General features: G+C 45.6%; 1 protein-coding gene across 3 annotated transcripts in view; it reads right to left on the reverse strand.

Annotated features, from left to right (window-relative positions):
• Positions 1-25,150, reverse strand: part of LOC138292044 (dehydrogenase/reductase SDR family member 4-like) — a 628,908-nt gene that overhangs the window by 244,318 nt on the left and 359,440 nt on the right. For all 3 annotated transcript variants that reach the window (XM_069230381.1, XM_069230383.1, XM_069230382.1), the window contains one exon: positions 20,587-20,638. In XM_069230381.1, coding sequence (XP_069086482.1) covers positions 20,587-20,638 — 52 coding nt within the window. The remainder of the gene's footprint in view (positions 1-20,586; positions 20,639-25,150) is intronic.

Here is a 25,150-nt window from a genome sequence, read left to right on the forward strand (position 1 = left end):
CATACTCCCAGCCACATACCAATACAGACATGCACACACCCAGTCAGACACCGGTACAGCCACTCAGACACACAGCCGCCCATCCATACAGTCACTCACACACCCACGCCCACATCAGTACAGCTACTCACAGGCCCACTGGGGCACACACTGATATTGCCACTCACACACCCAGCCACGCACCGATACAGCAACTAACACACCGAGCCACACACCGATACATCCGCTCACACACCCAGCCATATACCAATACATACATGCACACACCCAGCCACACACCGATATAGCCACTCACACACCCAGCCACACACCGATATAGCCACTCACACACCCAGCCATACACCAATACAGCCACTCATACACACAGCCACACATCAATACAGCCACTCACACACCCACTCCCAGATCAGTATAGCTACTCATAGACCCAGCCACATGTCAATTCAGCCACTCGCACACTGAGGCACACACTGATATTGCCACTCTCACAACCAGCCTCACACCAATACAGCCACTGACACACCAATACAGCTACCTACTCACCTAGACATACACTGATACAGCCACTCACAAACCCATCTACCACCAACAGAGCCACTCACACAGTGAGTGATACACTGATACACTCACTCACCCACCCAGCCACACCAAAATAGCCACTCAAACACCGACTCACACACTGATACAGCCACACACACACAAACCCTGATACAGTCACTCACAAACCAATACAGCCACTCACACACCCACTTACACACTGATACATCCAATCACATACCTGCTCATACATTTATACAGCTACTCACACACCCAGCCACACACTAATATAGCTACTCACACACCCTGCCACACACCAACACAACCACTCACACACTGAGCAACACACTGATACAGTCACACACACCCACTCACACACCGATACATCACTCACACACCCAGTCACACACCGGTACAGCTACTCACACACTCACTCACACAGCCAGCCACTCACTGATACAGGCACTCACACAGCTACTCACACACTGATAAAGCCACTCACACACCCAGTCACACACTGATACAGCCACTCACACACCAAGTCACACACCCATACAAACCAAAAAACACCCACCCAAAATGACATATATGTAGACATATAGCAACAGGTATTGAGACATTCACAAACGAATATGTAAGATAATGTATATTTTTTCTTTCTTTAAACCAGAAAAGGGGGTTCTAACAAGAACCTTCTTTTTAGGTTTTCAAAACGTTTGAATTGTCTTTTTGAACTTTTTGCATTTTTTTGTTTTTTTATTCTTTTTTTTAATGGCAGCTATAACAAATTAAGGGCCTGATTTAGATGTTGGCGGATGGAATATTCCGTCACAAACATGACGACTATCCCATCCGCCTTATTATGATCCCCATAAGATATAATGGGATATAATGTAATACGGCAGATGTGATCTCTGCCATGTTTGTAATGGAGTATTCCCCTCCACCAACATCTAAATCAGGCCCTAAGTCTCGAAACAAAATGCACAGAAAGTGTTTAACAAGTTTTTTGTTTAACAAATTACCATCTGTGGCTTTCTACAGCCTCAATGAGAGCATCTATGGACTGCTCCCCAAGTACTTTATTGCACACTGGGCAGAATGTTCCAATTTTCAGGAATTCTGGAACTGTTGTCAGTAAATGAGAAGCAGCTGCAGTCGGCACTAGATTCTCAAACACTACCTGCACTGCAAGAGATGTAGAAGCATGCAGTGCATCATGTTCCATCTCTGCCCTTGCTTGTCGGTGAGGATGGATTGTTTTCAAGTATTTTAGCATGCTCTTAGCTCCAGGTGAGTACTTTTTTTTTAAGTCCTCCTTGAATGCTGCTTCTCACACAGATTACATTTTACTATTTTGGCTATTACCTTCTTCTTACCCGAAGGAATGCTGAAACATTTTCATGGGATAGACTCCTTTTGTGGTGGCGGTTGATCTTTAGAAGACGACCCTCTAAACTGCTCCTCCTGCTCAAACTTGTGTCCTGATGCCATTTTGAATTTCAAGAAAAAAACAGCAAACCAAAAACAATTGTGCAGGAGTGTCTGTAAGGTGTAATTTCACACAGGCACACCCAACTGAGAAAAAACTAAGAATACATTTCCTGTCAAAAAGCTGACAGGTGTTTAAACCAATGAAATCCATTTGTTACTGTGTCACATGAGATTCGTGGACCCGTCACATAATGGGACTGGCAGATCTGTCACAGACCACGAATCCTGATATATATATTAAAATAACCTTCTAAAATAAAATTACTAATTGGAATATAGGGGGCAAGTTTAAGACTTGTGTTGTGCAGAGCAGAACATCAAGGGGGTTATTCCAACTTTGGAGGAGATGGTAATCCGTCCCAAATGTGACGGATTTACCACCAGCCGTATTACGAGTTCCATAGGATATAATGGACTCGTAATACGGCTGGTGGTATATCCGTCACTTTACCGTCACTTTTGGGATGGATTACCACTTCCTCCAAAGTTGGAATGACCCCCCAAGTCACCTTGCTGCGCTGCCCTGTGTAAAAGGGAAAGGGCAGGAATGCTCCATATTTATTCAATACAGTGCACGTCTGTCCATTTTCCTTGCGCTGGCACCATTTTGGCAGCCTAGCGCCAATGCAGGCACCTTTGTACCATGGTGCGAAGGTGGCTGCGTTGTATGCAGAATTGTTTAGTTTTTTTGGCACCTTCCTGCACAAAAACAGTCTTGAGAGGCTTTTTCCTCTTTCTACGTGTTGAGAATGCAGCACACACAGAAAGAGGAAAAGTGAGGAGAAATAAATATATTTTCTGTATTATCTTTTTGGCGCATTCACAGGTTTACCGGATTTGGTAAATCTGGACATGCGTCAAAAACCAGGGTAGTTGCGTGGGAACACCCATGCAATGCCCATTGAATACCTCCTTTGTGCAGAGTAATGCAACACAGTGATTTACGCTGCATTGCATTACTCCAGAGGTTTTAGCCATTCAAAGCCATGCAAATTAGCTTTGTGTGGCTTCAAAATTCTGACTTAATGTTTGCGTTTCTCTGCACCATGTTCCATGGTGCAAGAGCAACTCAAACTAGGTCATAAATATGGCCCTAAGTTTATGTGTAATTTTAGTAAACCACCTACATCAAGCATCAATTTTACAGTCTACTTTTATGGTTTTAAATTTGTGTATTCTTTTTGGGAAGGCCCAGGACAGGATATACACATCGGGAGAGTTCATGAATCCGGATCGACAAATTAAAAAAAGCTATCTAAAAAATATTTTGTTTTCAAAATATTCAAAATTACGAAGTGCATTCACAAAACACTTTGATATCTAGGTATTCACTTTACTAGTTGTGTATGCAATTCGGTAATTGGTAACATTCTTCCACTGCTCAATAATACACAATAACTTGTCACAAACAGTTCTGCAAAATACCACACATCAGTGGTTAGAGTAAAGCATTGTAGTGCTGGTGTTCGCATCACCGTACTAAAACACAATGATTGCCCATCTTAAGGCTCTTTGGGACATCTTGGGTGTACTCTATTGTACAGCTGCAACTGCGCTGGCAGTGAGTGCGCTATATTGGAATATATTGTTTTAATTTTAATAATCAGTGATCACGACTGGCGCGCATAGGAAATTAATTTCAATTAAAATGACAGTTGATATGCCAAAGCAGCTGCTACGATTATGGATGAAATAGTTGAGCTAGTGCCAGGGAATCTGTGTAGCATGTGGTTAATTGTGCATGCACTGCTTAAATAAACAATCACCCAGAAGAGAGTGTGTCCACATGGAACCAAGGAATGGTGCCTTTCCTGTGTTGTTATTTTCTAAAAAGGTGACTGCCCTCCAGTCTGGGATCAGTCATGTAGGAATGGCCCAGAGAGCAGTGCAAACCTCTGGCAGTGGCCTGCAGCCTTGTTTTTCTTGCCATGCACTGACCCACTACCACCATACTGAAAGTGGTGCCTTTGATCGACAGCACGAGTGGCAATCATGTAAAATGTTGCAGTGGGTGAAAGGCAGGATAATTGTGAGTCTAGGGACTTCTGCGCCCCCCAGAGACCAGTGCATCAGCACTTAGAAAGCCTTACCTCCCATGCCAGAGATGCACATGTGTTCAGGGGCTGTGGGTGGGGTCATCATTATGCAGTCTGACAACACTTGTACATAGGCACCTTTTTTCACTAAGGCAGATGATAGCATGACACATGCTCTGCTCCAGGTCTATCAACTTGCAGCATCATGCAACATACTAAGCACAGGGAGAGCCTCTGGCAGTGCACAGTCCCTGTGCTGCCACCACCTCACCACAGCACACTAACATTGCAGACCACAGTTACAGCACCAGTGCTGAAGAGTGCTATGCCAGCACTCTTTCACCAGGATGGCCTTTGTTGAACTGTTGCTTCTGCATCAGTCCTAAGTGAGTCCTACCAAGAGAGCCCACCTCTGGTTACAATCTTGTAGCAGTGCAGCACTAGTAGCCATGCAGAATTTAGCAGACTAATTGGCAGTGGCTGAACACACAAGTGGTAAGTGAGCAGTTGTGTATTATTCCCTGTTCTTTTTTACCTACCCATTCTGTTTCACCACCACCTCCACATTCATCCTTACCTTGGTAGTTCACAAGGAGCGATTACCTTTGGTTATTGTGTGTATACAGCTCTTGTACTACTGAGGCACTTATTTATTCTTTAACTAAATTGATCATACAGTATGCTAGAAATCACAGCTGGAATCACACAATAGGCTCTTGCGAGAGTTCAGTCTCCAATGTTCAGACCTTATTATCGTCAATAACTATTACATATGTAAGATCAAATCATATATATATATATATATATATATATATATATATATATATAGAGAGAGAGAGAGAGAGAGAGAGAGTGTGGTAGTGGCAAGGGGAGATAATCTTTTAATTGAATGATACTGTATTGATTAAGGTGTGAAAATGCAGGCACCGCCATTTGGATGTAAGAGTGAATGAGCATGCAATCATGGCGACCAAAGAGAAGGTATCTGGACCAGGATGGCGAGTGACCTCTTTCACTATCTTTCTTGGAATCCTCCAATGATAACACCTGGAATGATTGTTAAAGAAATGGAATTAAGAATTCACTTCATTTTAGTGAGCATTGAAAAAGGCACTCTGCTGAAATGTGTCTCCTCAGAATAAAGATCTTATTGGTACCCCGTGAGGGCCCGTGTTGTTTTCTTGGAGTTAAATGTTTAAGTGAGTCCGCTGTCATGGTCCACGGACAGTATGGCACCCGTCCTGGGTTTGAAGCTGATATATATATATATATACACACACACACACACACACACACACATCTATCCACATACATCTTCACTAATAGATGTATTTTTTAATTGTGAGTTCTAGGACCCCAAACTCAAAATCTACATCTGCTTTCAACGGGAAATTACACTTAAGAGGAATTTAAATGCAATCCCCATATTAACCTACAGGAGGGATGGACCTTGCAATAGTGAAAAACAAATTTGGCAGTATTTCACTATCAGGACATGTAAAAGACTCTAGTATATGTCATTTCTTTTACATACACTGCACCCTGCACATGGGGTGCCCTGGGCCCATCTTAGGGGTGCCCTACATGTACAAAAAGGGAATGTTCAGGCCTAGCAAGTGGGTGTACTTGCCAGTTCGACAAGGCAGTTTTAAACTTCATACACAGACCCTGCAATGGCAGGTCTGAGACATGTTTACAGGGCTACTTGGTGCACTGTACTAGGGACTTACTGATAAGTCAAATATACCAATCATGGAAAACCAATCACAATTTTCACAGGGAGCCCTTGCACTTTAGCACTATCTTGCAGTGGTTAAGTGCCTAGTGTCCAAAAACCAGCAAAAACGGATCAGACAAAAATAGGAGGAAGTAGGCAAAAAGCTTGGAGATAACCCTGCAAAAAGGAACATTTCCAACATATATATACTTTTTATAGCAGTAAATAAAAAATAAGTTTAATATAATGTAAAATGTGTATATTTAATAATGGTGTTAAATTATATAAATGTACATATAAACATACACACACATGTGCGTATGTTTATGTAAGTATTTGTACATAGTATTAAATATCATTTAAACATGTTTAATTTATATTAATCCTAAACGTTAACTTATTTAAGATTTGCCAGTTTAAACTCTATATCCATCAAAAAACAATATTTTTGTATCTTTTGTAATGTTATTAGTGTGAACAATTTTTTTTTAACCTTTATTCTTACCATTTTGATACAATATATTTGTAATCAATATTTTTCACGCAATATTTCTGTATCTCGGTATTGTTGCGATAGATATTGTGACAGTGATGCTTTCCAAAGAATATCAATAGCAAAGATATCATCTGAAATAAGTATCTTGGGCTAAATAGTGTTTACAAACATATCACTCAATTGACTAGAGACATTCTATAATAAACTCCAAAAGGGAAGCTTTTGTAAATATATTTAAGAAACTGTGGGCCTGATTTAGAGTTGGGTGGACAGGGTGCTTCAAACTCTTAGGCCCTCACTACAACATTCGTGGTAAAAGCCGCTTACCGCCGTGCAGAAGACCGCCAATACACCGCCGCGGCCGCGGAATTCCGCTAGTTATTATGACCCACATGTCGGAATCCGCCAAAATTCAGACACCCACACAAGTCCGCCACACCAAAGGTCAGTGATAAACTGGCGAAAACAAATCCTCCACCGTCACGCCTACAGAAATACGCCCACACTATCACGACACACGAATCCATGCAGCGGTCTTTCAACTGCGGTATTCCATTGGCTGTACACACCGCCACGCTCAAAATACACACAAACCTACAAAACACAGCCACATTGGACAATTCGAAATACACACACCTGATACACATACACACACCACTCCCACACACCCATTACAATATAAAACACACACCCACAACTAACAACATGGGAGGAGCAGGTCTTGGCGATTCTGCATCCTGAGGGCCTCGCAGGAGTAGGTGGAGGAATGGACTCTGGTAAGTCAAAGCTTTACTATTACATCCCACTCCCTACCTGCATGCCATCACAAACCCCCACCCTCACCCCCATCACTCCTACTCCTCACATATGTCCCAACATCACAAACCACCCATCCCTACACCAAGCCCTGAATGCAACAACAAAGCATGGACACCCATCACTAAAGCATGCCCACTGCACATACCCATACACCTCCCTAAACCATCCTCACACAAGGTCCCACACAGGAATGCAAAGACTGGGGTACACGGTCACCCACCCATTGCACACCATGACACACACAGATGTAATAACCATTGTTTTATACCCCTGCAGGACCCCTACCCAACGTCACTGGACAGGAGGGTCCACACATGTCCACACCACCAAAAGAAGAAGCCCACAATGATGACAGCACCTCTGTCCAACTGGATCTATCGGGGACCTCAGGACAGTCGGTTCCCATCACACAGTCACAGGCCACTACAGAGCTTCCACCCTCTGGAAACACCAGCACAGCACCCACCCACCCACCCAGCAGGCCCATACCTCCGTCCCCAGGACACGTCAATCAGCTGTGTGTCCACAACTACAGGGAACCCAGGATAACCCACCACCCCAACAACAACAGGGACCTGGGGGCAGTGGTAGTGGGCACACGGTCCAGGGGACGGAGGCTTAGGAACACAGGGGAACTGGGAGGGCTGCTGTGCGACAGGGGGCGGACAGGCCAAGGGAACCCACTCTCCACAAGGCCCTCTCCTCCATCATGGGAGCATACCACCACTCCCAGGAGACGATGGCAACGGTACTGGCCAAGTTTCAGGAGACCCAGCGCCTGCAGGAGGAGCAGCATATGGGCTTCAGGGAGGAACTCAGATCCATCAGCTCCACCCTGGGCACCATCGTAGGGGTGCTGAAGGAAGTACTCAACACCAGGAGGGACACTGTGGCACTACAAGGGGCACCTGACACTAGCATGGACGATGAACTGCCCACCACCTCCGCCGGCGCTAGTGGACAGGAGGCACCGCCACAGGACCACCACACCAGCACCCCACCCCCTGCAGAGGGAGAACCACCCCACAAACGGTCCCTGAGATCCAGGACAAAGACAGAGCACGATGCCAAGACCCCCGCCAAGAAATGAGACCACACTGATTGTCATCCTACTGTCCCACTTTGTCACCCTGTCCATACTTAAACTGCCCCAGCTCCACTTCCTATGCCCATTTGGGCAATGCACCTGTGAGACTAATAGACTGGACTCTGCCATGGACATTCCTCCGCCATCACTCCTCACCATTTCACTACCCCCTCCAATATTGAGCACTTAAATAAACACACTTAAAGCACAAAACAATCTGGAGTCTGTCTGTGATTTCGAAATAGTGTATTAGCAATTACAGTGCCAAAATGCTCTTTCAAGTTTAATGTCAACATACCTATGTCACACAGCTCTAGACCATGAGGAATCTAAGCAGATGTCACACAGTGGGACCCACATCTGTGAAATCGTAAGGGAAAGTGACAACTCAGTGACCATACACTGGGTGAAAACGATAGACAGTAGAGAGGTGGTAGTGTTAAAGTACATGTAGTAGGCAGGTCTGTAATCTTACCTGTGTCTCACTGGAAATATTGCTGGATAACTGAGTCCCTGTTGTGCATGTCTTCTTCCTCTGCTTCCTCATCTTCACTGTCCACAGGCTCCACAGCTTCAACAACACCGCCATCTGGACCATCCTGCTGCAGAAAAGGCACCTGTTGTCGCAAAGCCAAGTTATGAAGCATACAGCAGGCCACGATGATCTGGCACACCTTCTTTTGTGAGTAGAATAGGGATCCACCTGTCATATGGAGGCACCTGAACCTGGCCTTCAGGAGGCCGAAGGTCCGCTCAATCACCCTCTTAGTTCACCCATGGGCCTCATTGTAGCGTTCCTCTGCCCTTGTCCTGGGATTCCTCACTGGGGCAGTAGCCATGACAGGTTCGGGTAACCAGAGTCACCTGCAAATGGTGAGGGACAACTGTTAGACACGCACTGTGTTTCAGAAGGGCAGACAACACTCTGGACAATACGTTTGAAAACATAGGCTGGGACATCCCTGATGCTATGGCCACTGTTGTTTGAAATTACCCACTTGCAAGGAAATGGAGCACTGACAGCACCTGCACTTGAGGGGGGATTGCTGTGGGATGGCGGATTGCTGACATCAGGTCTGGCTCCAACTGGGTACACAGTTCCTGGATTGTGGCACGGTCAAGCCTTTATTTGATAATCAAATGTTGCTCCTCCATTGTTGACAGGTCCACCAATGGTCGGTACACCGGAGGATGCCGCCATCTCCTCACATGTCCCAGCGGACGGTGCCTATGAAGGACAACAGCGAGCACAGAGTCAAACAACTCAGAGGTACGTGCCCACAGTTTACACAGAACACCAATCATACACAAAAGGTGGCCTGTATGTGTGTTGAGTCTAGGCCTAGGTATGTGTGACGCAGTTGGAAATGAAGCCATATGGGCCCCTGAAATGGCGGCTGCCTGACCTCTAAAGTGGGACAATGGGATGTGAGGTAACTGCGCTGGCGTTGTACACCGTCGCGGTAGGCGGTCGAAGACCGTGGCGCAATGCTGCATTGGTTAACATTGGACCCTATGGGTCCCAGGAGCCAATGGCGATGTACGCTGGTGGTGACGGTACGAACCGCCGCGGACGTGACCGCCATTTTCTATCTGTTCAATCACTCAATACCTGATCTTCGACAGGAGAGGACGTACACTGCAAGTGCTGCTGTGACCTCGGTCTGGAAGAGACAACGGCTCGAGTGTCTGGGGAAAGGGCCCCTGTCTTCACATCAGAGGAGTTGGAGAAGCTCGTGGATGGGGTCCTCCCCCAGTACACGCTACTCTACGGTCCTCCAGACAAACAGGTAAGTACACAGGGAGCATGCTGTATGGGCTATGCCTGTGTGGAGAGGGCTGGATGTAAGAAGGAAGGGGGAGAGTGCTGCGTGCATGAAAGACGGTGAATGCATGTGCCACATGGCAAGGGTAGGGATGGGGGCCAATCACTTTGACGGTGCAGTTGGTAATCACTTCTCTTTTTCTCCTGTACATTTCATGTAGGTCAGTGCCCACCAGAAGAAAGACATTTGGCGTACCATCGCCAAGGACGTCTGGACCCTGGGGGTCTACCACAGACAGAGCACCCACTGCCGGAAAAGATGGGAGGACATTCGCCGCTGGAGCAAGAAGACGGCGGAGGCTCAGCAGGGGATGGCCTCCCAACGTGGGAGGGATGCCCATCACTCCATGACCCCCCTGATGTTCACGATCCTGGCGGTGGCCTACCCGGAGTTGGATGGGCGCTTGAGGGCATCACAGCAGCCACAAGGGGGTGAGTACACTCTCATTCTGCTGACTTTGCACGCAGTGGAGGTGTCTGGGTGGGGGAGGTGGGCTGTGGGTTTCCCTAGGCCAGGGCGAGTTCCGTAGGCAAGGCCCCTCCGTAAGGCAGGCCATGTGGCACCCCAGCCCACCTCTGTAGAGTGCCAAGTACACCTAGTCATGCCCCTGTGTCATCTATGTGTGCAGATGTCGTCCATAGCCTTGTAGGCCATTTGCCAGAAATTGAACAGTGGAGCCCAAGAGCGCAGCGTAGTGCAGGGGGCTTCTGTGTCTGTCGTGTCCGCCAACGGTAGTGGTAATGCATGCACTCAACATGTCTTTCTTCTGTCTTCCCCCCCTTTTTGTGGTCTCCCTGTTCTTGAGTGCATTAGCATCATCAGGCGGAGGAGCAGTGGCACCGGAGCACAAGGGAGCTGCATCCCACATGGCCCTAGAGGGCGACACTACGGAGTCTGAATTCACCAGTGGGACGGAGGGGGAGGGGAGCTCCACGGCGGGGACAGGAGCTGAGACCAGCGACATGGACTCGTCCTCTGATGCGAGCTTTTCAGACTCTGGCCTCAGAACTGATGGCAGCCATTGACCCCGTCTCTAGCCTCCCCCTCCAACTTCCTCCACCCCAACCCGATCCCCTGTACCTCAGCCTATCCCAAGCACACCTACAGACCAACATGCACACACCTCAACACCCAAGGGGAGCTCAGGCAAACATGAGCACCACACATCCCACAGGCACTCACGCAAGCATCACACACATGCAGACACACCAACATCCACTGCCTCCACTATGTCTCCCTCCTCCTCATCTCCCTCCTCCCTCCCAGTCTCGTCTACACTCACACCTGCATGCACTACCTCTACAGCCACTACGTCCCTCTCCAGCACACCCACCACCACACCCCGCTCACGTGCAGTCGCCACCCCCACTACCATTCACACGTCCCCTGTGTCCTCTCCCAGTGTTTCTGTGACCCCCCCCCTCCCAAGATACACAAATGCAGGCACACACCGACCCAACAGTCATCCACCTCACGAACAGCCTCCCGCGCATGCATCTTCACCCAAAGTCACCAAACGTACACCTCCTACAACCACCACCTCTTCCTCCACTCCCAAACCCCCTCCAGCTACCCATCCCAGTGTGTCCAAAAAACTTTTCCTGTCCAACCTTGACCTCTTTCCCACACCTCCCCCACCCCGTACGTCTCCTAGGTCCCGAACTAGCACCTCAGCCACAACATCTCCGGGACCAGTGGTGCCTGTAGTCACCGGAATCTGGAGTGCATCGGCCACCAGGGCAGCCAATGTGGCACAGAGCCACAGCACAGACAGTCCCCCACCTGTGAAGCATCAGAAGTTGGCCAGTGCCCGGTGGGAGAGGGGGATGACTCCAGCCACCAAAGCTGCTCCCTGGGGTCCCGTTGGGAGTGTGGAGTCAGCTCTGACACCTTCCAAGGTGGGGAAGGGCCACAAGAAACCCGGCAAGTCTGGGAAGGGCAGCACGGCGGAGAAGACCGCCATCAGCCCAGCTGCCCAAGAGGCCACCACCAGCACCAGCCCAGCTGCCCAGGAGGTCACCGCCAGCACCAGCCCAGCTGCCCAGGAGGCCACTGCCAGCATCAGCCCAGCTGCCCAGGAGGCCACCGCCAGCACCAGCCCAGCTGCCCAGGAGGCCAGCACCAGCCCCGCTGGGCCATGAAGGACTGCCAGCACCTGCCCCGCTGGGCCATGAAGGACCGCCAGCACAAGGCCCGCTGGACCATGAAGGACCGCCAGCAGCTGAGACCCTGCAATGGAGACCGCCATTTCAAGCACTGCTGAACAGGGCACCGCCATCTCAAGCACCGCTGAACAGGGCACCGCCATCTCAAGCACCGCTGAACAGGGCACCGCCATCTCAAGCATCGCTGAACAGGGCACCGCCATCTCAAGCAACGCTGAACAGGGCACCGCCATCTCAAGCACCACTAGCCCATGAGCGGCAGGGGCACTGACGCAACTGAGTCCGTCACGAGGTGAATGATGCACTCTGGGCACCATGCCCCCTCCAGAACCAGTGGAGAGATACATCCACTACCTATGTCCTTAACAGGACGAAGCACTCTGGGCACCATGCCCCCTCCAGAACCAGTGGAGAGATACATCCACTACCTCTGTCCTTAACAGGATGAACCACTCTGGGCACCATGCCCCCTCCAGAACCAGTGGAGACTGTCATCCACTACCTCTGTCCTTAACAGGATGAAGCACTCTGGGCACCATGCCCCCTCCAGAACCAGTGGAGAGATACAAAGAGACTTTGGCTTTGCACTCCCCAGGATGGAACAGTGGGCATGTGGCCCCCTCATGGATTTGGCGTCGTGCACTCATGAGGCTGAGGTGCCCCTCCTTTCCCTCCCCCTGAGGTGCCTGTTTTATTGGTATCTGATGCCCCTGCAGTGTTCTCTCCGTCATGGTCGGGGATCTTGTGTGGGCCTCGCCCATACCGTGTGGTCCCAGTGTTCCACAGACTTTCTTAGTACACTACCTGGACTACTATGCTTGGTATATATTTGGTACATGGTGTATATATATATTTCTGCCTACTTTTTATATATTACAATGGTTACACTAATTTTCTATTGTCTTTGCATTCTTCCGGGGGGGTTGGGGGGTGTAACTGTGATGTATTGATATGCATTTGTGTGTGTTGTAGTGGGTGAGGGTGGGGGTGTTGCGTGTGGCGTGCCCTGTTTTTTGCCTCCCCTGTGTCGTAGGTGCAGTACTCACCGTGGTCTTCGCCGCCGGCGTTCGTGCTCCTGGTAGAGGAGCAGGAAGACTATCGCAGGTAGAATTTGGAGTTCTGGGTCCATGGTGCCCTCGTTCCTCGTGGGGTGTGTAGAGGTGAGTGTTTTCCCTTCGAAATTCCTGTTTGCGCCGTGTTTTTATCTGCGGTGAATCCGCCCCGGAAAAGGTGGTGGATTGGCCTGTCATAATAGTGTGGGCGGTACATTGTCTCCCGCCTGTCTGTTGGTGGTGACCGCCGCGCTGTTTGTTTGTACCGCCGTGGCGGTCGGAGTGTTAAAGTGGCTGTCTTTGTTGGCAGTTTCTGCCATGGTCGTAATTGCAATTTTTTTACCGCCGGCCTGTTTTGGCGGTCTTACCGCCGCTTTAACACCGACCGCCAGGGTTGTAATGACCACCTTAGTCTGCTTGTCCTATTTTGAGTCAGGTGGAACACCAAGTTTACACCGATGGAATACAATGTACTCAGTCTGCCTAAACCTTCCTCTGCCAGCCCGAGGAAGTACAGGCTGCTGGAGGTAAGCAATCCTGTCATCCACCCACATTAGACACCCATTTTGTGAGTTTGTTTTTGGAAAAGAAAACACTTTAAAGATTGTGTAGGCATCCATCACAAATGACAAATTAAAAGCAGACTTTTTAAAGGCTTTGAATAAACCACTGTAGGGTTGCTTCATACAAAGGCATAGAATTCACTGCAAAAACAGCGATTATTATAAATTGGGAAAGAAGGGTAAAACAAAGTGGCAGATGCAAAGTCTTCTACCTCCCTGTCAGCCTTTACTCCATCCGTCAACTTCTAAATCAGGTACTATATTGTTGACAGACAATATTTAGGCCACATATTCTGGTACAGTGCCTTTTCAATACAGCATGAACCAGACAGCTAAAGCTAAAGGAAAAGTAAAGCTTTCTTAGGTGAGATGGATTCAGGAGTAGTTCATATACCGGGAAAATGTACAGTACATGCAGGGATAATATTAATGATAGCAAAAAAGTACTAGAAACTAGCTTTGATATTAAACGTAACAACCCTGTTTTGTTATTTTTGAGTACTAAAAATGATGGGTTTTACTCTTACTCATCTATCTGTCTCGAAAAAATTAAAGACTGTGGCCCTCATTCTGACCTTGGCGGGCGGCGGAGGCCGCCCGCCAAAGTCCCGCCGTCAGGTTACCGTTCCGCGGTCGAAAGACCGCGGCGGTAATTCTGACTTTCCCGCTGGGCTGGCGGGCGGTCGCCTTCAGGCCGCCAGCCAGCCCAGCGGGAAAGAGGCTTCCACGATGAAGCCGGCTCGGAATCGAGCCGGCGGAGTGGAAGCTGTGCGACGGGTGCAGTTGCACCCGTTGCGTATTTCACTGTCTGCGCAGCAGACAGTGAAATACATGTAGGGGCCCTCTTACGGGGGCCCCTGCAATGCCCATGCCAGTGGCATGGGCACTGCAGGGGCCCCCAGGGGCCCCGCGACCCCCCCTACCGCCATCCGGATCCCGGCGGTCGGACCGCCGGGATCTGGATGGCGGTAGGGGGGGGTCGGAATCCCCTCGGCGGCGCAGCAAGCTGCGCCGCCTTGGAGGATTCAATGGGGCGGCGGTACACTGGCGGGAGCCCGCCAGTGGTGCCGGTCCGACCGCGGCTTTACCGCCGCGGTCGGAATCCCCATTGGAGCACCGCCGGCCTGTCGGCGGTGCTCCCGCGGTCCTCCGCCCTGGCGGTCTTTGACCGCCAGGGTCAGAATGACCGCCTATGATCTGGTAAAAGCTAGACGTGAAAAATCCAACTTCTTTGTTGAAGTGTGTCTTTTAAAAGCAATATTAATATGAAAGGCTTGCAATATATTGTGTGATGAAGCTGCATAGAAAACGTGTTAACATAGAAAAATAATGCACACGTTTGAAATGTGCCCACGGGGAGTGGCTACCAATGTATACGAAAACTAATGAAAAGCTTGTTAATTCTGAATTGTTATGCAATAATGTTTTGAATTTGTATTAGCATATCATAATTAGAGTTATGTATTAAGAAGTTGCTTATTAAAATTAGAAGGCCTTAGCTTAGCGAGGGTCTGGGCCTAGCTGCCTGGTCTCGTATTAAACTGCATTTTTCTAAACGTGCAATGTGCTGTTTTCTTGAAGGACATGAAGCTGTACTTTTCCAGAAGTTATGTGTGCGTAGCCGTAGTAAATTATTTCGCATGAGAACAGATTTGCTCAAGGAGACGTTTTTGCTGAATGCAACAGTGTAATTCGTAACAGATGCAAGGTTAACTGTAGTAGGAGAAAACAATGGAGACACTGATTGGAGCGCAAACTGTAACTTTTCCTACCTGACATTCCAACCGATGAAGACGTCAATAATCTGTGACATGAGTACTGTGGTTTGTGGAAAATTCTGGCAAGATGTGTGAAGAATTATTGGACAGAGATAACAATGCACCAATTATTATCCAATGGGGAGTTATGAGCCAATTAGGTGGTTTTGATTTAACGGAGACCCAATAAGAATAAGGGTAGAGAGAGAGAGAGAGGTGCAGAGACTTTTAGAGTCCACTTACTTCTCAGAGACTTTTCACTCGTTTGCTTTGTCCTGATACTTTAAACCATCCTTTACCCATTCTTTGCTTGATGCCATCTTCTCCTCCATATGAGGGAAGAGAGTTTATTCCTTAGCTGTGCTATATCGAGACTTTGCCCCATCCTATCTCTGCTGATGGTGAATTGACTGATGTCCTGAGGATGAAGACTGACGCTGTTTGCTGATCTGTTGGATTGGTAACTATCTGATGCAAAATTGTAATTGTCTGTTTGCCTTTTCTTTCTATGTACCAACTGCTATTATTTGATAGAGGCCATAGTTTAGATGGTTTTCTAAATTCGTGTTTTCTAAAATGTTTTGCATGAAGCCCAACATGTTAATGCTAATTTGAGGTTAGTTAAGGCATTCACAATTATTTTATGCAAATAGAGAAATTACTAAGTTCTTGCTTTGTTGAATCATGTATTACTGAGACTTAGCTAAGTTGTTTATATTGATGAAGTGCCTAAATACTGAATGAATATTCTCTATGCATTGATTAATTGCGTTCTAGGTGCAATTTAGAAGAGTTTCTAATGAGATTTATTGCTAATGAGATTAACAGAGATGACATTAGATTGTAGCCAATAGGGAAATAAATATCCTAACACTTAACTAAATTGGTGTGGTTGTTCATGACTGAAAGGTCATGGTGTGTTCAACTTATTGATTCTTACCAAATGTTATTGGTTAGTTTGTTGATTAGTTATTGAAATTATTGATTGGTTTATTGATCTATTGATTTGTGATGCCCAAAAGACATCTCGTACTGGGAAGTCCCCGAACGTGGTCCAAAGGTTCGTCAACCTAAATGTGTCTCCTTGTAAGTTTACTTATTAAGGCTCTGACACGCTAACACCTTCACAATTCTGTTTGCTCTGAGGCTAGATTTCTAATTGTGTGGACACACTCTGGAATTACTGCACCTTACAAACCTATTCAATTTTAGCAGAGTAAATGCGCAGGAATTTAAAGGTGATAACAGGCCTTGTAATTACTGGAGATGTGGATTTTGATGCTACAAGCAATAAAATCTCCCCATTAAAAGTCATTACTGCGGAAAAATTCAAAATAGGTGTTATTTGTGACAACCGAAAAATTCAGAACACCTTTGAGGCAGCATTTAATTTTAAAGATTGGTGGGTAGGCTGCCAAAAGTTCTGTGTGGCAGAGGTACTGCCTGTGCTGATCCAGCTGCAACCTACCCGCCACATTATCATATGTCTCATTTGCCCTGAACTTGGTTTCCTCAGTCTGTTTGTTTGTTTTCCATAGACAGGCCCAGATATTGGGGAATTTGTCCTTGAAGAACAAGAAATGGAGACTAGTCGGCCATGACGCCATGGAAGGACCGACCTCCATGCATGGCACGTTCGCTGAAACTTATCACCCAGACATGGCTGGAACAGCTCTGTTTTCATTTTCCAAAGACAAATCCAAAAACAGGGGTTTATGTTTGGAACATAAAAAAGCAGTGTGACTGATGGGCTAGGAGTATTGACACAACATATTTCTTCCATAACTCCTGCTGTTTGGTTGCTGGCCCCCAGTATGCTACATGAATCGCATAAGCTTCTGTTTATTTTAGTTTTATGCTGCAGTGTAAATATACTTTTTTTTAATCAAAAAGCTTTTTTAGTGTTATGCATATACTATTTAAAATAGATGTGTGAATTTAGATATCTCGTCTACGTCCCACTGCAGTCAATACCTTTCTTTCCATGTTAGATACAAAATTGATCGTCCTAAATACTTTTTTTTTTTTTCATACCATCGGTTTATAAACCATCTAGGTAGTGGGTGTGATTTAATTAATTTTCCAATGAGGATATAAAAAAAATATTTTTGAATTTAGCTGACCCTAAAACACCACAAAATCCATAAATGTAGCCACAGAAGTATTATTAATGTCACACATATTTTCTAGGATGGAGGTATTGGAGTGCGTCTTTTAAAATTAATATTAACATGAAAAGCTTGCAATATATTGTGTAATGAAGCTGCATAGAAAATGTGTTAACATAGAAAGTAATGTGTGTGTTTGAAATGTGCCCACGGGGAGTGGCCACCAATATATACGAAGACTAATGAAACTTATTAATGATGATTTAACAATGTACTAATGTTTTGAATTCGTATTAGCATATCATAATTAGAGTCATATATTAGGGGTTTGTGAACTAAATTTCTAGGCCTTAGTTTAGCAAGGGTCTGGGACTAGATACCTCTAGATGCTGGTCTCATATTAAATTGTGTTTTTCCTAACGTGCAATGTGCTGTCTTCCTGAAGGACACAATGCTGTACTTTTCCAGAAGCTAGAGATGTGTGTGTAGCCGTAGTAAATTCTTTCTCATAGGACCCGACTTGCTCAAGGAGACATTCTTGCTGAATGCAGCAGTGTAATTCGTAACAGGTGCAAGGCTGCCTGGAGTAGGAGAAAACAATGGGACTACAGACTGGAGCATAAAGTGTAACTTCTCTTACCTGACATTCCACCCAATGAAGACGTCAATAACTTGGGCCAATCAACGATATGAGAACTGTGTTTGTGGAAAATTCTAGTGAAGTGTGTGAAGAATTATTGGACCGAGATAATGATGCACCAAATATTATCCAATGGTAAATTAAGGGTTAGTTCGACAGTTTTGATATGACTGCAAGACCCGAGGAGAAATCAGCTATTATTTGGACATTCTACCTTAAACTATACTTTGCCATTTCTGAGACTTTGCCGTTTATTCTTCCTGATACTTTAACCATTCCCTATTCATCCTTACTGATACTTGCTTCTCTTCTATATGAGGGAAGAGCCTTATTCTTTAGCTATACCTTACTGAGACTTTGCCCTGTCCTATCCTTGCTGATGGTGAATCGACTGATGTCCTGAGGACGAAGACTGACACTGTTTGCTGATTCGTTGGAGGAGTAACTATCTGATGATGATTGTAATTGTCTGTTTGCCTTTTCATTCTAGGTACCAACTGCTCTTTTGATAGAAGCCATAGTTAGATGTTTTCCAAATTTGTGTTTGCTAAATTGTTTTGCATGAAGCCCAACATGCCGATGCTAATTCGAGGTTAGTTAAGGTGTTCACTAAAATCTGACGCAAATAGACAAATGACTGAGTTCTTGCTTTGTTGAATCGAGTGTTACTGAGATTTTGCTAAGCTGCTTAATTAATGATGTAATTATGCTGAATACAGATTCTCTATGAATTGATTAATGGTGTGTCTAATTACAAAGTTTGAAGAGTTACTAATGAGATGAATTGCTAATGAGATTAATGGAGATGACTATTAGATTGTAACTAATTGGGAAATAAATATCCTAACACAACTAGATTGGCGTGGTTCTTCATGACTGAAAGGTCATGGTGTGTTCACTATATTTCTTCTTATTAAATGTTATTGATTAATTTGTTGATTAGTTGCTGTGGATATCGATGGGGTTATTGATCTATTGATTTTGTAATGCCAGAAAGATATCTCCTACTGGGAAGTCGCTGAACGTGGTCAAAAGGTTCATTGGCCTAGGCGTGTCTCCTTGTAAGTTTACTTATCAAGGTTCTGACGCGCTATCAGAGGTACAGTGCAGTACATAACAGAGGCTAGCTCTGTTTGAAAACACCATCCGCAGACATCTAAATCACTTCTGAGCAAACTTGACATAAACTAAATTCTAACTACGTGTGCACTGGAACAAATCAAAAGTCAAATTTGAATAAGATTAAAGATAATGGCCCTCATTCCAACCCTGGCGGTCTCTGACTGCCAGGGCGGAGGGCAGCGGAAGCACCGCCAACAGGCTGGCGGTGCTTCCTGGGCTATTCTGACCGTGGCGGTAAAGCCGCGGTCAGAAAAGGGGAACCGGCGGTTTCCCGCCGGTTTTCCCCTGGCCCAGGGAATCCGCCATGGGGATTCCGACCCCCTTCCCGCCATCCTGTTCCTGGTGTTTTTTACCGCCAGGAACAGGATGGCGGGAACTGGTGTCGTGGGGCCCCTGGTGGCCCCTGCACTGCCCATGCCACTGGCATGGGCAGTGCAGGGGCCCCCTAACAGGGCCCCACAAAGATTTTCACTGTCTGCTTAGCAGACAGTGAAAATCGCGACGGGTGCCACTGCACCCGTCGCACCCCTGCAACTCCGCCGGCTCCATTCGGAGCCGGCTTCATTGTTGCAGGGGCTTTCCCGCTGGGCCGGCGGGCGCTCTTTTGGAGGGCGCCTGCCGGCCCAGCGGGAAAGTTGGAATGGCCGCCGCGGTCTTTTGACCGCGCTGTGGTCATTCGGCGGTAACCGCATGGCGGGCGGCGACCGCCGCGGTCAGAATGACCGCCAATGTATTCAAATGCAATTAGTTGCACCCAGATGCTCTAACAGGAAGATAGTTCGGCATTGGTAAAGCTGTCTCTGAGATGCGTGTTTTGCTGATCTGCTTTGGTGAAACAGCTATCTGAATTTGATACAGATGTCTGGAAAATTATTACTAAACTGTATTGGTGGAACAGCTGCCTGTTGTATGACGGCTGGGACGGTACTGATGAACGCATTTACAAAATGGAAAATTGCTGATATAAAATGGCGCCCATGTCCTCACAGTGAGAAAAGTACATGTAGCTGGCCTGTGGTGAATGGGCAAAATTTAAATGTTTGATACTGAGGTTTTTTCATTCAACTACTGGAATTTGGCTGTTGAGCCTCCAATATGGAAACGTGAAATAGACATTTCTATTTGCTATTCCTGCATTTGTGAAAAAAACCTGTTAACAAGACTTACTTCGTATGGGATATAAGCACCGACGGATGAAATTAGAACAATGGACCCAGATCTGCCAAAAAAGTAGTAAAACAGTAATCAGAACAGAATTTCATATAAAGAGGTCTGGTTATTGGTGTTGTAAAATGGCACTCCCCCATGCAATTTTTGCCTTTTTTCACTAGCATTTGTTGTGTCCCTACGACAGTGAAAGTGGTGTATCAAATACTCCCACGGACATTGATTAGGTGATCGGTATTGTCATATGCATTAAACATCCAAGTATGCCACGTGACAAATTCATGAATCTTTCGTCCCCCAAACTAGATCTTATGTAACCTGTTCAAACTTAAAACTGATATATAATACTGATATGGAAACACTCAAATGTAAACAAGTCAAAAGATGGGAATCCCATTGAAAAGTAACATTTAGAAACATTCCATTTCTGCTGTTAGACAATTTACTAAAAATCCCAAACAGAAGCTGTAGGAAATTGGATTCCTGATTGAGGGAGTTGAAAACCCTTCTCAAGTGACAACCACAATCCTTGCTAGGGTGACTACAAAAGTAACTAAATTAACCTGTGCTTAACCTTCCAGTAGCGTGGCACAAAAATAGACAGGCCTAACTTAGAGACAATGTTTTAACAGTAGGGAAAGCACTGGACTTCAGAGGTGTGGAATTTACTATCCCCACTCCACTCTCTGTAATAGAAGAGAAAGCGTTGAATTTCAGAGGGATGAAATTTACTATTCTCACTGCAAACAGCACAACAGTAGGGAAAGTGGTTAACTACAAAGAGGTAATGTTGGAAAGTGGGCCTTTATGTATGGTCACCTCCCCACTTTTAGCCCCCCAATGCCAATGTGTGTGACTCTGTTAGTGCAATGGAAGCCTGCTAACCAGGCCCCTGTGCCTAAATTGTTATGTTGATGTGGTGATGTGGTGATTCCCTGATTGGCAAGGCTTTACCCCCGTAGAAGCTGCTTGTAAATGACACCCAGGGCATAGGTGGTAAAAGGGTCTCCAGGGCTGCAGCACAGGTTTGTGCCAACCAAGGTGACCCATACAAATTACTGATGGCGGGCCTGCATTGCAGACTGCCAGAACCGTGCAAACTGCCCAAGTTCGACTGTGCTCTCACCATGAGTGGCACAGTCCCATGTACTGCCTTACAAATATGTTAAACACCCGTAAGGTAGGACTTAGCAACCCAGGAGGTAGGGTGTATCATATTTAAGGTACAGACTTATAAGCACAGGATAATATGCCTTTATAGTGTCCGTTCCATCAGAATACACTATAAGTACATGCCGGTCCATAGAATATCATGGGACTTAAGCCCGAGCAGACCCGGGCTGCTAGCTCCATTATGATACCGCAATATGTAGAGTTTAGTGTCAAACAACATGAATCATGTGTCAAGAAATGGCTGGCATGCACCCAGGTGGCACACTAGAGGTTGCTCACCTGTTTGCACCCTTCTTTGTGCTCTGGTCGAGCACCCTGTGCTTTTTTGTGTGCTTTCAGCCACCAAGACAGGTTTCTGACCTCCTGCCAGGCAGCCTGGCCATTCCCAGGAGCCAGAAACAAAGGCTAAGGCAGGAAAGAGCTCACACCTCCCGCCTCCAGTTGGTTTAGTGAATACAGCCATAAGGGTTGTGAGCTTCAAAGGCTACACGACCCCTAATAGTTAACTGTGCTGCCCTCCAGTGGAAGAAACAGCCCACTCCCTGCCTCCAGGCACATTTGCTAGTGGACAGGAAGGAAAGTTGGTATGCAAGACTGTGCAAACCCCAGCAGGTTTACCACACCTCTAGGGTGAGCAGCCCATTTGTGTGCTATATTTTGATTTCTGCCATCTTAGGAGTTGCAGAATAGAGGGTTCTAGGAAGCTAAAGGTGACCTGTCCCACCGGATGTGGCACCTCAGGGGCAGATTAGCTGTAGGAGCTAGCTGCCTATTGGCCACTAGTCTCCACATCCCTAACTACCATAAATCAAGGATTTGCTGGACACCCCTGACACCAGAACCTCAGATCTGATCGGCCAACTTCAAGAAGGACCAGAAGGAGCTCTGCATCACTGACAACCAGATGCCTTCCACTGCAACCAAATAAAAGAGGGATTCTCTGTCCCAGAAGCAACACACTGGGAAATGTATGAACGACACTCGTCCTTGGCTGAAACTCAATATTCCCGATGGGACTCCTGTGAAAGCCAGAAGCACCTTCAGTCCCTTTTGGACTAGTGATACTAGTCCCCTGCAAACTGCAGGTAAAAACTCGCAAGATCTGAAGTTTTACAGGTCATCAGGCCGCCGTGGAATCGTGAAAAGGCAGGTAGTACGCTGTCTTCTGTGAGTTGTAGTCCCGCCTGCCTTCAAGTTTCAGGCCATTACACTACTCCCTCAGACCCCGGGAAGTTCCCAAAGGATGTCGGCACCCTTATTGCTCCCAAGGCTTGTTGGTTGCCACTCTGGTAACTAACCCCCACATTTGACGCTGCAGGTGCAGGCACTACATGCAGCCTGCATCTGAAGTCTGCAACCCAGCCCCAGCTGAGATTTTGCATCCCCTTGTCAGCTCTGTCGTGTAAGCAGTGAAACCAGCACCAGTGAGAATCCCGTTCAGCACCATGGACAGTCAGGACAACTCTGCACCCAGACCCCACAATTCAGGTAGAAGTGAACTGACTGCTGTGGCCTAGTCCCAGGACCTGCACAATCTTGACCCTGCAAAGGTTCCCCGCAGCTCAACATCTAAGTGGTGGTTTGTCACCATTGGCGTCCTGCCAGTGAGTTCAACTCGAGACCCATTCAGAACAACAGACAGCCAGGACAACACTGCACCTGGTCGCCCAAAGGCCAGGTAAAACTGAATTGACTGTCGTGATCTGGCCTAGGGACTGCACAACCCTAATTCGGCTATGATTTCACAAAATTCGCTTTTCAAGTATGTGTATTAAACCAGTGCTATTTCTCCCATAGACTTCAATGCAATGTTTAAAAGCCGGTTCTGCTGTGATTTAATATTGCTTCTAAAATCTACAACTCTGGTTGTACTTATTCAATTCTGTCTATTTCGGGTCTAAATTAAGATAAAAATAAGCTCAATTTTTATAAATTGGTGTCGGATTTGTTTCGAGTCGTGCCAATTGCTTACTCTCCATGTTGTTGCTCTGAAATGCTTAACACATATTCCTCTAAGTAAAGCCTGACTGCTCTTTGCCACACAACCAGGATTGAGCTAAGGATCTACTAGTGTGAATCCAACAACCTTCTTTGGGATATTGTGAGAGTATTACATGATGGAGACTACCACCCCACTCCATATAATACTCCACTTTCCTACAGGTTAATTGTTCTATTTATATTGCATTCCAAGCAAAGCACATTGCATATATGAGCAACCCTTATGACTGTGGAAAAAACTATTAAGCTCTTAATAAAAAAAACGTAGAATATATACATATGCATTAAAAAACAATTCAGCGATTTACATGATTACTGTTCAATACAAAAATTAATTGCTAAGCAATAAATATTTCCTATTCAAATATTGATTGATTAACTTCCCACTCTGTACCCCCACAACCTTAGCAGTCCATATCTGAAGTATAATTAAAAAGCACACTATTCCATAAATTACATACTTAAATTGGGTTAAATAATATAGGAGCAATTAATAGGTCATTGTTAATAAATTATTACTTAATTAACTTCCTACCCTAGACCCCAACATACTTAGCATCCTGCAACTAAAATAAAATCAACATAACTAAGTATTCCACAATTTACATAGATAAAATCCAATAAAATAAAATAATTTACAATTATGAATTATTAGTCAATCACTTACTATTTAATTACCTTCCCACCTCAAACCCCTACAAACCTAGCATTCTGCAACTAAACCATAAGTAAAATAAATCAGTTTTACATATTTCACCAAATTAAAAATCAATTAAATTAATAATCAACAATTAATAATACATTGTTAACTGTTACTGAATTAGCGTCCCACCCTACACTCCTACAAGCCTAGCAGCCCACAGCTAAAAAAAAGTAAAATAATTATTCCATAAATTATATAATTAACAATCAAATAAATAAGCAATTAACAATTGATACTTATTTAATTAATAATTAATTAACTTTCCACTGTACACCCCTACAAATCTAACAACCCGCAAATATCATATAACAAACATATATGAGTATTACATTAATTACATAATAAATATCAATCATATATTTAAATAAAATGTATTAAATATTCATAACTAATTATTACTCAGTTAACTTCCCATCCTATCCCCCTACAAACCTAGTAAACCGCTACAATCATATGAATTAGTATTAAGAAAGTAATAGAAAATAGAAAAGTCTAAATCACTTAAAATTGCAAGTGGTGGTTTCAAAAGAATTAATAGCATTTATAAAAAGAATAGCGACACACATAAAGTTAATATACCAACTAACACACATTCAATTAATTAAAAACTGATATTACTTACCTCAAAAAAACATATTTGCACTGAGGTGCACTGGGTTCCTGATAAACAGGCCAGTGCTCTAACTT

The sequence above is a fragment of the Pleurodeles waltl genome, chromosome 4_2 (assembly GCF_031143425.1).
Source record: "Pleurodeles waltl isolate 20211129_DDA chromosome 4_2, aPleWal1.hap1.20221129, whole genome shotgun sequence".
Lineage (NCBI taxonomy): Eukaryota > Metazoa > Chordata > Amphibia > Caudata > Salamandridae > Pleurodeles > Pleurodeles waltl.